This window comes from Euprymna scolopes, chromosome 26 (genome assembly GCF_053919585.1).
Source record: "Euprymna scolopes isolate OS-2025 chromosome 26, ASM5391958v1, whole genome shotgun sequence".
Taxonomy (NCBI): domain Eukaryota; kingdom Metazoa; phylum Mollusca; class Cephalopoda; order Sepiida; family Sepiolidae; genus Euprymna; species Euprymna scolopes.
The window spans coordinates 52344391-52357661 of record NC_136507.1 but is presented as its reverse complement, the minus strand read 5'-3'; the positions used below and the strand labels follow the sequence as shown (position 1 = coordinate 52357661).

Genomic DNA, 13271 nt, shown 5'->3' with positions numbered 1-13271 from the left:
CATGTTAAAGCCTAAAACTGCAATTCATTATCACCAGGATTTGACATCCCCGGAGGTGGGGGTGCTGAACTTAATCACTTTTTTTATGCCTTGTTCACTATGCACTCATAGGGGACCATGCATGCTTCACTTTTTTAAAATTTACCTGAAAGGTATGTCAAATAGGTTACATTCTTGAAAACTTGAATCTGATCCCTTATTCAATTGGGCAGGTTGTCTTTGTTTTGAGATGCTCCTTCACATCCAAAATGACAAGATGCCAGTCCAATTGGTTACAATTGTAAATTTTAAGTTCTTAATGATTTGCACTATTTAGGATTTTTTTTTGTAATGCTTATGTATTACAACTGGCCTGTGACATTTGTATCACATTTTAAACCTAGCATAATTTTTTTAATTGGCTTTCTACAACTACTATAATAAAAGATCTCTGCAGTTGTTGATCTATTGATATGTGCATCAATTTAGTTTGCTGCCATTTGCTTTGGTGTTGCTTTTATTTTCACCTAGCATTTTTTGCACAAGGTTCTTTTACTTTTCTACAAATTCCTTGTACATGAGTACTTATTCTTTGCTTCATTTGATTTAATTTTTATACTTCCAATCATTCTAGTGATTACACGTGTTATTTGAGGCACTCTGTGCCAGATAGATGAAGATGCCAAAAACAGGCTTTGAGTAATTGCTAATGTAATGTTTGTTTCACCAAGGAACAACTGTGCCAAAGTGGTGTAGCAATATCGCTTAGTCAACCAGCTCAAAATGGATGAGAATGAAGTACCATAGAAAATGGGTATTTAAGCCACTGGCGGCTTCACCTCTGGCATGGAGTACCTTATTTAATCTGAATACTTCAACCCTGGCTTCAAATATTTTCACTATTTTATGGATCTGTTTTGGGTCTTTTAAAGCATTCCAATGGTTTCTCAAATATTGCAGGCGGAAATTCATTATTGAATCTTAAAGCTTAGTAAAAACCTTATTAATGAATGGCATTTTGAATGATGGATATTTTAAAGATTTTTCAACCTCAAAGGTCATCGATCTTTTTTTTTTTTTTTTTTTTTTTTTTTTTTTTTTTTTTTTTTTTTTTTTTTTTTTTAAATACTTTTGGAATGAGAGGATGAGATCAAGAATGCCAATCTAATTTTAGATGGAATTAGATGAATTTGAAAATAATGGTAAAAATTATCGGTGGAAATGTTTAATAGATTTTCATGTGAAAATCTTCTGTCCAAATCATTTTGTTGAATTGAAGTTAAAAAAGGTATCTACAAAAAACAATAGTCCTTTCATGTGCACATCTTAATTTTTCTCCTTACACAATTATTTGCAGTAATTTATTCGATCAGATCCTTTAATTTTGGGTTTTTCCTTTCAGCTGGTCGTACTTCTGCTGAAATTGTTACCTGGTTGAAGAAGAAAACTGGTCCTCCTGCCAAGACTTTAACTTCAGTTTCAGATGCCAAAGCTCTTATTGAAAAAGAGGATGTTGTTGTTCTTGGATTTTTCCAGGTAAACCTTCAATATTCCCTCCCCTTCAACCTTTTTTCATGACCTGTGACACTATTGTGAGTTAGCTGCAAGAAAAAAACTCTGAATCTGTTCTAAATGAACCTATATTAAGACACTTCCATTTATCTGTTCCATCTTTTTTTTTTTTTTTTTTTTTTTTTTTTTTTTTACTTGGCTTTCCTTTTCCTCTTAGAGATGGTTATCTCTGAAAATTGAATGTTAATTTTTCCATAAAGATTAAGTTTAAATGATTTGCAATGGAAAGGGAGTTAGATGATTTGTTTAAAAAATGACTTCCTGTCTATCCTCCCCCTCATATGTGCATTGCCTTTCTCTTTATTTTCAATTTTGTTAAATGATTAGATGTAGAAATGTTCTAGTGTGAACAGACAAATTAAGATCTGTTTTGTTATCAAATGGATCTCTTCCCACTAGTTAACCACTGAAAAGCCAATGTCAAATTAATGTAGAAAAACTTTGACATGAATTGTTAAATTGTTAATTTTTTAACCCCTTCCCCTTCCAAGCAAACTCTTTACTGAACATTTTTTTCCCTAATAGTGTTCTGATTTTTCATTTTCTGTAGGATCTTGAATCTGCTGACGCACAAGCATTCACAAAAGTTGCTTCCAAAATTGATGATATTCCATTTGCTTTCACCAGTAATGGAGATATCTTTAAAGAACATGGACTTGAAAAAGATGGTATCATTCTTTTCAAAAAGGTAATTTTTTTCCTTCAGACAATATTAAATACTATTGGAATAGTGTTGCAATTCTGTGGTTGCTTTCTTCTATCTGCATAATTTAGTTAGCATTTTCCTGGAAATAAATGCTTCTCATAAAATATCCTCAACTACCTGATGCATCTAGCATTTAATTATTTTAGATACTAGCAGGCTGCCAGGCATTGCCCAGTATAAAATATGCATTTTAATTAATGCAGAATTCTTATAAACAGAAATACCAGATATTAAAATTAAGGTTAAATTCTTAAAAACAAAATGTAGTAAAAACAAACAGATGTATTTTTCCTAAACAGTTCACTTCTTGTAAATAAAAAATAAAAAAAATCAAGCCTAGATCAAAATCTAAACGGTGAGTAAAGTATGATAACCATTAGGCCAGCTTGACATTTGTAAAAGGTTTTCAAGCTTACTTATTCTTAACATAAGGAATCTATAATTTGAACGAATTGCGCATTCATGAAGCAGCAAGTAAAATACAATAATCTTTCACCACGTACCAATTTTTCAATTTTTACCCCTTAGCAGCCCTTTTTTCGGATAGAAACTGATTAGTTTTCCACATGTTTGAATACACCAAATTTCAAGTCTGTAGATAAAAAATTTGAGTGTATAGGTTGAAGTGTCCACACACATTCTCTATTATAGAGATGTACTAGATAGATTTAAACTTCAAAGAGGGGGGGGGTGATAATGTGTGTATGAACAAGAAATACCGGTAGTTGTTTAGAATTCCACTATATTTTAAAAAAAAAAAAAAAGTGCAGGGAAATCATGTGATTAAACAAAATCATTCTTTTGGAATGACTTAAGTCACATAACGATTTCTCTGCGTTTTCCTTTTTCTTTTTTCTTTTTTTTAATAATAAACTAGTTTTATTTGAAAGTCATTTTTAAACTATTTTAAGCAATTAATGCTAATTTTGCAACTTTGAATTGTAAAATTATCTCCCCTTTCTTAAAGCTGGTGATGTGAGGCAGTCCCTTTTTAGTTGATTCTTTCTATCATGGGTATCTACATCATCCAGATATTTTTTTAATATATGGGAACTATGGACACGACCTGAAATAGTTTACCATATTTCTTTGTTATATATATATATATATATATATATATATATATATATATAATTTTTTTTTTTTTTTTTTTTTTTTTTTAAGAACTTTAATGCTATAAATTTTTCACTGACAATTATTTACCTTGTTTTGATTGCCATTCTATGCAAGAACGTGATTAGTCGAAATGAGGAAGATGGTATGTTGATCAATGCATGTGTTCTACAATATCATAAGTCTACGCTGCAGACTCTTTTGTAAGAGTGTACCATATACTAGATTGTTGACTTAGCATAGATATGAATTTTCTATGTAAATTTTTAACAAATAACACCAAGGATAAAATCTTCTATAAATGGTCACCTAAATGAAACTTCCCTATAGTTAATTTTGATAAATTCATTGACTAAAATGTATTTGAAATGTAGATCTGATTAAAGATTTTTAAAAAAATTTTTGCTCATTTGGAAAAAGATACAGAAAAGGATAGAAATTTTGCCAAATGAAAATGTTATATTCTAAATATAGCAACTTAAAAACAAAATCCTATAACAAGATAAAACCATTTTAAGATTTTATAACTAATCTAAGACCATTAGTTTTGTCGAGAAGGCCATATTACAGTGGTATTGTGGAGTCTGTGTTTGTACTAAACATCTTTTATTTCTAAATAAACCTTGTAATAAAATTTAACCACTTTTCTGGTTGGAATTAATCAGATTATTATTCTCTGCATGGTCATGTTCATTATTTGAGCCAATTGTAACCTCTGCACTTCACAAAGTGCATCTTTTTAAACTTAGAAACCTATTTGACATAATAGTTCCAGAATTTTTGAAAAGATGAGCCTAAATAAAATTGACAATTACATCTGAAATGTAGTGAAGATAACAAAGATAATCAAACTACAACTTTAGTGCTATAAGATTTTATGAATAATTCATTGAAAACACTTATTCAATCTGGATATTTATCAAGAATTTAAAGTAAAAAGAATAAAAATAAATAAAATCGGTTTCCTTTTGGACATGTATCTATTTAAAATGGTAACTTGGCCTTATAGGAACCATTTTCATTCTGTGGCTGCACTTAGTGTTTCTAGTATTCAAAAGGCATAAATGCACAGGGCATTTCTGCTTTGTAGGAATATTGTCACTAGAATAAAAGGTGACAATTTTAAGTGAATCTTTGAATTTTTATATAAAAACTAATATATAAACTATTCCAAATTTAGTAAATGATACTTAAAGAAATGAGATCACTTTATGAAAAACTTTCCTCATAGTTTTTTTAGTTTAGTTTAAAGATGAAAATATTACTAATTGGTAAAGTTCATTAAATCTTTTAATTTGCACACAATTAAAAATGGAATTGTACTTTTCTTTTTCAGTTTGATGAAGGTAAAAATAAATTTGAAGGGAAAATATCTGCTACAGCTATAGAGACCTTTGTAGTTGCCAATAAATTGCCTCTTGTTATTGATTTCAACCAAGATGTGAGTTGCTTTTTTCATTTGAATTGTTAAACATCATTGTTAAAACTTAATACTGTTTACCCTGATGTTAATTGGAAATAACTTATGTTTTTGTCAATAAGATATTTCTAAGTTTCTCAATTCACAAAAAACTTATTTTTAAAATTTTTTTTCATTTTCTTTTCTCATTGTAGAATGAAAGTTAATGGTACTATATACATATGTACTTTGATTCTGATTAAATAAAATGGGGGGGGGTTACAGCCAGGATAAATGTTAAGAATTAAGGGAACTTAACTGAAAATATTTAACAGGAATTGGTTTGTATTGATATGTAAATGTAGTGCAAAAAATGTTTTAATTAAATTGTTAGTTGAAAAGTGGGTTGGATTGACAGTTTAAATTGAATGTTTCTTATGAATATAACTAAAAAATATTGTAGAATTTTTAAATGTATGAAAGTTTTGCTGAAATTTCTATAATTTCTTGCTCATTTGGATACTTGGCAATAAAAGTATCTGCAGCTGGATGTGAGCTAATGCTATCATAAACATGAGAAAGTACAAGTTCTAGAATTTTTCTATCAAAGCAATTGAAAAGATAAAACTATAAATGCTAATTGCATGATTTAAAATTAAAATGTTTTACTGATAGTTGGCACTCCATTTCAACTTCAAAGCTGTTTTTGATGCTTGGCAAAAAGCCCTATTGCTAATTAAATTAATTAGCAAAATCATAAACATTGTTAAATTTATACAAAGACACAATGAACTGACTTAAAATCACAAATCCATTTGAAGTAATTGTAGCAGCATGCTAGAGTTGTCTTTCCTATTTTCATAACAAATTTTGAATTTGTGATGAAAGAACTGGGAAATCTACAATTAACACTATTTATCAACCCTACTATTAATATGCTGATGACACCACGCTCATTGCTACTGTCTTTGATAAGTTGAAGTTCTTTACTTAGCTTGAAGCTTGTTAGAAATGGAGGAGGGAACTCGGACAAATGCAAAATCTTTTCCTCTTCTGGAGATCTCAGACAAAACTGAAGAAAAAGAAAAAAATGTCTTACCTCTGTTTTCTGACATTTGCAGACGGATAAGAATAGCAACTTGTGCATTGGGACTCCTAAAAGAAAAGTTATGAAATGGCAAGAAGTTGTCGCCTTTTAAGACTTTCCAATTCATTGATGCCGCTTATTACAGTATATGCAAGTGAAATGTGAACTGTTACGGGCAGAACATGAGGAAGCTCTTTCAAATGTTTAAGAACTATCTGGAACTTGACAAGGTACATGACAAAACTGTTAGAAACATTAATCAGGAAAATGGTCAGTTATAGTTTGAATGGCAATGACTGCTACATTGCATTTATGCTGTTAATGAATGGCAGGTACAGTCAACTTGTACAAGCACTGAAGACATTTGTTTTAAGCAAAAAAGACGTTAGGAAGATTAAATGATTTTGTATATTAATCTGTTTTCAAGATATTCATTGTCAACTGAAAAGTGCAAATTTAAAATTGTCTCTGTAAAAAAAATTTACATCAGGTTATAATTCCTATTTACAATAGGATTATTTTTAACTTTGATTATATGCAATTATAAAAATTGCAAATATGTATACTGTAGGTAAAATTATCTTTTTTCTTTTTTAGTCTGCCCAAAAAATATTTGGAGGTGACATCAAGAATCATCTTTTGCTGTTTGTGAAAAAATCTGAACTCACTGACACTCTAACTGAAGCTTACAAATCAGTTGCTACTGAATTCAAAGGAAAGGTATGAAATTTTTATTTCTATTTTTTTTTCCTTTACCTGTAATGTTATAAAGTTATGAAAAATTCATTAGGAGCAGATGTGGCTTTTTTAAATGCAATTGTTCTTTTTATAGCTAAGAATTTACATAATCATCCTTGACCCAAATTTGAAAAGTTCAATTGTGAATGTTCTCACAATACTTCTTGCATTTAAAACACAATGTCTACTGAATGGTTTATTTTGATTTTAAATGTTTAACTTTTGAATGAGGTGCTGTTATTACAATTGGGGAGGGGACTAGCTATTGCTATTAGGTCTATTCATTTTAGCATTAAACTTCAACATAGCTCCTTCAGTGGAATTTTAAAACTGCTAATCATACAAATGCCTTAATTTTTTTTTTACATTGAAACCTACATATTATAATCTATTGTATAAATGAGTTTGTTTGGTTAAAACTTTGAAACTACTAAAGATACTTATACTTGGCATCCAGAAAATGCTCTAATATTTCTTTGCTTTGGGAGGGGGTCAAACATAAGTTATTTCATTCTTACTGGTAAATGAATGCTCCTCAGCTGGCAATAAATTTCCTATTCCTCATGAGTCTGTATATGTGTGTCAAGGGATCTTATTTAGATGTCAAATACTGTTATTTTGACTATTTGATCAGGGTTTACTCGTAGTGAAGTATTGTCAGACTTTCCTAATTGTACAGACTGAAGACACTCAAGGGTGGTTTCTAGTAGGTAATTCAAATGCTGTAGAAAATTAAAGGAGTTAACACTTTAATGCAATTTCATGGCAGAAACAAAAGTCCCTATTCAAATGAGTACTTCTGCGACTCTGATCTGAAATTGCTGTAAGATAAGACCTGTTTAATTGTTTTATATAGATTTATAAATCTGAATCTAAAAGGATAACAAACTCTGAAGGTATGGCCTGATTGATGCCAAATGGTGACTTGCAATATTTTGTTTTTGAAGTGGAGTCAGAGAGGGGAGCAATACTTACCTGCTAATTCTCAATAGCTTAAGTTATGAAAGGCTTTTTTTTTTTCTTTTTTTTTTTATAATCAACTCTTAAGGTTAAGTCAGACTCTGTGCACTTGTACTTCATTGGATTTATGTTGATGGTTGAGATCTTTGAGGTTTAAAAACGATTAGTTGAATGAGATTAAACAAAAGGATGTAAAATTCAACCTGTCTTTTTAACTTGTTTAAAAACACTTGACTAAGGAAGGTTGCTGACTGACCAATTACCTAATAGTCATGAATGTGATCACATTAGATCTCACAAGAGCTCTTAATTGGATCATGTTCCAAGCATGGATTTTTCATTTTAGAATTTTTAATTTCCTTATTAAGTGAATGAGTAAGTGCACATGATTTTGTAAATTGGCATGAATAATCGTAAACCAATTTTAAATTGGACAGGTCTGCATGTGCTATACTAAGTATAGCTACTGCCGAGCAGATACCTACATATTTGTTCTGGTGATGAAGGTTGTTACCTGATAATCTAATGCTCTCTAACTGCTGTGAGGTTGTGCTACTGTCAAAACCAACTTAGTTTTAGTTCTTGATGCTATCATTCCTTCTCAACTTTTCTTTTTCTCCCCTAAACATTTTACTAACCTGACTTATCCTGTCAGACAGCTTGTCCTTGTAGTATGATTAGTCAAATGAAAATTATATATTCTAGATTCAATATAATATTCATCACCATATTTTTTATCTTGATAACTTGTGAATGAATTCTGAAATTTTGGATATTTTCTAATCTTAAAAATAGATTTTTTTTTTTTTTTTTTAATAAATCTACAATAAATCGGTTCTTTCCAAATTTTTAATGAATATTTGTAATAAATGAAATTCTTTTCATTTCAGGTTTTGTTCATCAACATTGACATTGAAGATGAAGATAACATGAGAATCTTAGAATTCTTTGGATTGAAAGAAGAGGAATGCCCATCCATCCGTCTGATCCGTTTAGATGATGAAATGTCTAAATTCAAGCCAGAGACAACAGATTTGAGCAGTGCTGCAATTAAGAAATTTGTTCAATCCTTTTTGGATGGAAAACTCAAGGTCAGAATAATTCTACTGGCATTTCTGAGAATAGTTTATCAAGAATATCTATTCAGAAATGATATCCTAATTGTTCTTACCATACCATGTTAATTTTTTTTCTCTAAATTTTACATTAGTACGCTTTAGTCAAGTTGATGCATCTCAATTTTTTTTTTTTTTTTTTTTATTCTTGTATAGCTGGGAAACTTTTGTGAAAACTGTTCATTTTCTAATGTTAATATTCAGTTTTGATCAATTTTTTCTTTTTCACTTCCTAAATTGCATAACTTCTAATGTAAAAATTAATGAAACCCCAAATGGCTAACACAGAAAAAAAAGTTAAACTTAGCTCTTAAAACTTAATTTTCAAAATGCTCAGATTCTTTAATTATTACCATATTGAAAAAATTCTTTTCCTTGTCATAAAGTGCCTTAAACTTTTCTTTGCATATAATTTTGCAATGTTTTGTCTTACAGCAACATGTGATGAGTGCTGACCTTCCAAGTGATTGGGATGCTAATCCAGTCAAAATCCTTGTTGGATCAAACTTTAATGAAGTTGCCAGGAATAAGGATAAAAGTGTCTTTGTTGAATTCTGTAAGTAATTTTCATTTTTGGCTTGCACACTAAGAATTTTATCAAGATTTTTAATGTGATTTTCTTGTAGGGAAACTTAATGATCTAATGAAAATCTGAAATGACTGGTCTTTATGATGTTGGTTTATATTCATATTTGCGGACTGTTATCCTCATCTTCATAGTTTAACGACATTTCAGCCAACTATTACTCTGGCTTTCATCAGGTGGTTCATCATGATGGGATAGGGATGCTGAGTCTCTTGACTGTATTCTCAGTAATTACTGGCTTTCATAGTTGTCTCACCAAGTTTTGGCAAACTAATCCTTTGGCCAGCTTTGGGTAGAATCAAAACTGCTATCTTCAGAAAACTCATCTGAAACTGTAGAGATTCAATGCCTCTATCCACTGAGCCATGGGATTTAAATTACTCCTCTCAAAGGAGTCCAATAATAAAAGGATCATGTTTGCTAAAATGAAATTGTTACAGTAAAATAAGCACAATTTTTTTTTTTTTTTTTTTTTTTTTTAAATTTTTGTATGCATTTTAAACTTGACTTGTTAAAATCTGCTTAGAATGCAGCTTTTAAGCTTGTATATTTGTTTAAAATAATTTCACTCTGCTTCAAATGGGTGAAGTTGGATACTGACTTAATCTGCTTGTCAAAGCTGTCACTTAACCCCTAGTATTGGTCTACTCTACAAGACTAACTGGTATGACTGCAGATCAATAGATTGTTAGTACCCGAATAACTATGTAAATGCAGTGTTCAATTTGTCCACCAATTGGCAAATATTTTGACCAAGATGGTTCTCTAAAAATGGTCTAAGTAATTGAAGATCCTTTAAAGTTTTAAATGATAAATTAATCTTGTGGAACCATTTGAATTTTGAAAGCTTTTGTCATCTGAAAACCGTTTTAATGATTCCTCTACATGTTGATATTTGCTCTGAATGTTACTGTTGACTTGTTCACTTACAATTGAAATTAATACAAAATATCTTCTGTTTCATAAGCCTGAATAATTACTTTTTTGAAAAATCGTATGTTCCCATAAATAAGCACTTCATATTTTTATATGGAATTAAACTATACATTTGCATATGAAAATGTCTTTAAAGTCAATTTAGAACTTTGATTACAGCGGATTAGATCACAATCATGTCAATACAAAACATTACAAGTAAACAAGATTAAGGTAACCCAAGAAGGAAGATGATTCCACTAACATATACGTATGTATTATATTTTAATCTCGTTAATTCTACTCTTAAAAGGTCTTTGTCCACATTCCCTCACCTTATTTCTATATGAACATAATTTTTATTTGACCTTTTTTTCTTTCCCAAAGATGCCCCCTGGTGTGGACACTGCAAACAATTGTCTCCTATTTGGGATGAATTGGGAGAAAAATATAAGGACCATGCTGACATTGTGATTGCCAAAATGGATGCTACTGCTAATGATTTGGAAGACATCAAAATTAATAGCTTCCCAACATTAAAATATTTCCCCAAAGGAAGCGATGAGGTAAATATTTTCCATCTTTTAAATAAGTCGCCCACTAGTTTCAGGACTTTTTCGTAAACCAGTCTAATTATTTACCCCCCCCCTTCTTGCTATTTTTATTCTTTTGCTTTATTAGCTATAAATATCATCCAGATGGCATTTTTGCTGTATCATCCCTCTTCAGTTTGGCTATATGTGGCAAATGTTTTCATGCCAATTCCAAATGAAAATGCTAAATCGCTTGAATTTATCAAATGTAAGGAATCTTCTATGCCAATCAATTTACTACTTGCAGCAAGAAAAATTCTAGTGCCTATGTATTTTCTTTAGACTTTTTGTTTCTATTAGAAATTACCCAGAATTTTTAAATCTAGCTTTAATTTGAATGAAATATTTTATTAAATTTGTTTGATTTTAAACTTATATTTGTATAATTAAGTTATTGTCCTATCTGCAAAATGTAATCAGTAGGCTGACACGCAGATTTTTTTTCAAATTAAACTGGAAATGTTTTATTTTTAAGGAAAATTATTTTGAAGAACGATTTGGAAAATATCAATGATTAGTGAAAAAGGGACAATGGAAGTATTGAAGGGAAAGAAATAGGGATTAATAAAAAATGCTTAGTATTTCTTTTAAATTGTTTTAAAATTTGACTTTTTACCTGCACCTATACATATGCATCTTCAGTAAATGTAATTTTGACCTAATGTGCTGATTCTTATAAAACTTTAAAAACCATTTTTCTATTTTACCAATACACTCTAATATTACTGAGGAATGCATTCCAAAAAGCTCTACCTCCTTAAAAACCCTGGTTTAATGAAAAATGCAAAGCAGCAATCAGAGCTTGTTAAGCTATACTAAGGAAATTCAAAAAAGAATCAACTAAATTTGATCTCAAATATCAAAACTAGAGCTAAAGCTTGCAAAACCATTATAGAATCTAAGCAAACATGGAAAAACTATCATATTTACAAAAATAAAAAGGTTTGGGACAGTATCTGAAAAATTTCGGGAAAAATAACAGCAACCCTACTAAACACCTGACATATAATAACCAGATAATTACTAGCAAGAAAGAAATGGTAGATTGTTTTGCTGAAACGTTTGCAAAAAAACTCTAACAAAAAATTCCAAATTAAGGAAAAAGCAGAAAAGGAAAAACTCCAGTTTCAAGTTAAAGAAAAATACAACCAGCCATTCTCTAAAATGAATTGAAAATATCCCTAGTGAAAGCTCATGACTTGGCCATTGGTCCAGACCAAATCCACTATCCATTTAAAAAAACAACTTTCTGATACATCTACAGACTATCTACTGCAAATATTCAATAATATTTGGGAAAGTGGCAACATCTCTGAAATATGGAAGCAGGCCATAGTGATCCTATACCTAAATTATCAAAATTCTACAAATCCCATGAATTACCGACCTATAGCACTCGCTAGTTGTATTTTCAAAATAATGGAAAGAATGATTAACAGCATATTAGTATGGTACTTTGAGATAAATAATCTGATTACAGATTATCAGTCAGGATTTAAGAACAAAAAAGCCTTATGGACCACCTGGTTTGGCTAGAAACCTTTATCAAGAAAGAACCTCTAACAAGGCTTTTTCGATATTGAAAAAGCATGACTCTGCATGGAGGCATAGCATAAGTTTTACAAGAGCTTTTAAAGGCATAATGTCGATTTTCATCAAATTTTATAAATGATAGGCAATGATAAAAAATATAGAAACCTAGATAATGTACGACTAGGTGATACCCTATCCATTAGTGTATAAAAAAAAAAAAAAAAAAAAAAAAACTGGGGTACCACTAGGAATGATAATGTCTCGCGTTTTAGCATCAAAATAAAAACATTGTTAAAAATATAAATGCAGAACAGAATGTGCCCTCTAGCCGATTTCCTGATCTGTTATAGATCAAAATATATTTCAAGGATGTAACGCCATTTACAACTGTCTAAACATAAAAATGGGTTTAAATTTTTAAAAGAAAACAAAATCCATCCATTTCTGCCAAATCCGGAAAATACACCATGACCCAATATTGAAACTGGACAATGAAATTATAGTTGATCAATATAAGTACTTTGGCATCATCTTTAATAAAAAACTAACATTCATTCCTCATTAAATACCTCAAACAAATGCAACAACGCCATCCAACTCTTAAAAGTAGTGGCACACACAGACAATGATTAAATTATACAGATCCCTTGTCAGATCCAAGCTGTATTTTGGATGCTATTTATGGATCTGCAAGAAAGTCTTGCATAAAGGAATTAGACACGAAACCTCACCAAGGGTTAAGACTGGCTCTAGGAGCCTTTCTCACCTCCCCAGTGGAAAGCTTATATGTAGACAGATGAACCCCTATTATCACTTAGAGAAAAACTAAAACTACAGTAAATGAATATTTTTAAGATGATTTACAAAAAAATTTTTGTATTTGGACTATTCTTATCTTGGTGTTTTTTCTTTTTCATTTCGGCTGATGTAATCTCTGGCCATCTTCAGGTGCATTAATACTGGATGTTATTGGTG

The 13271-nt window shown here is 30.3% G+C and overlaps 1 protein-coding gene across 1 annotated transcript in view; it reads left to right on the top strand.

Moving 5' to 3' along the window:
- Positions 1–13271, top strand: part of LOC145248045 (protein disulfide-isomerase-like) — a 31792-nt gene that overhangs the window by 15436 nt on the left and 3085 nt on the right. Inside the window, exons 3-9 of the mRNA XM_080109777.1 lie at positions 1382–1515; positions 2102–2239; positions 4707–4811; positions 6454–6576; positions 8445–8645; positions 9105–9225; positions 10558–10736. Coding sequence (XP_079965903.1) covers positions 1382–1515; positions 2102–2239; positions 4707–4811; positions 6454–6576; positions 8445–8645; positions 9105–9225; positions 10558–10736 — 1001 coding nt within the window. The remainder of the gene's footprint in view (positions 1–1381; positions 1516–2101; positions 2240–4706; positions 4812–6453; positions 6577–8444; positions 8646–9104; positions 9226–10557; positions 10737–13271) is intronic.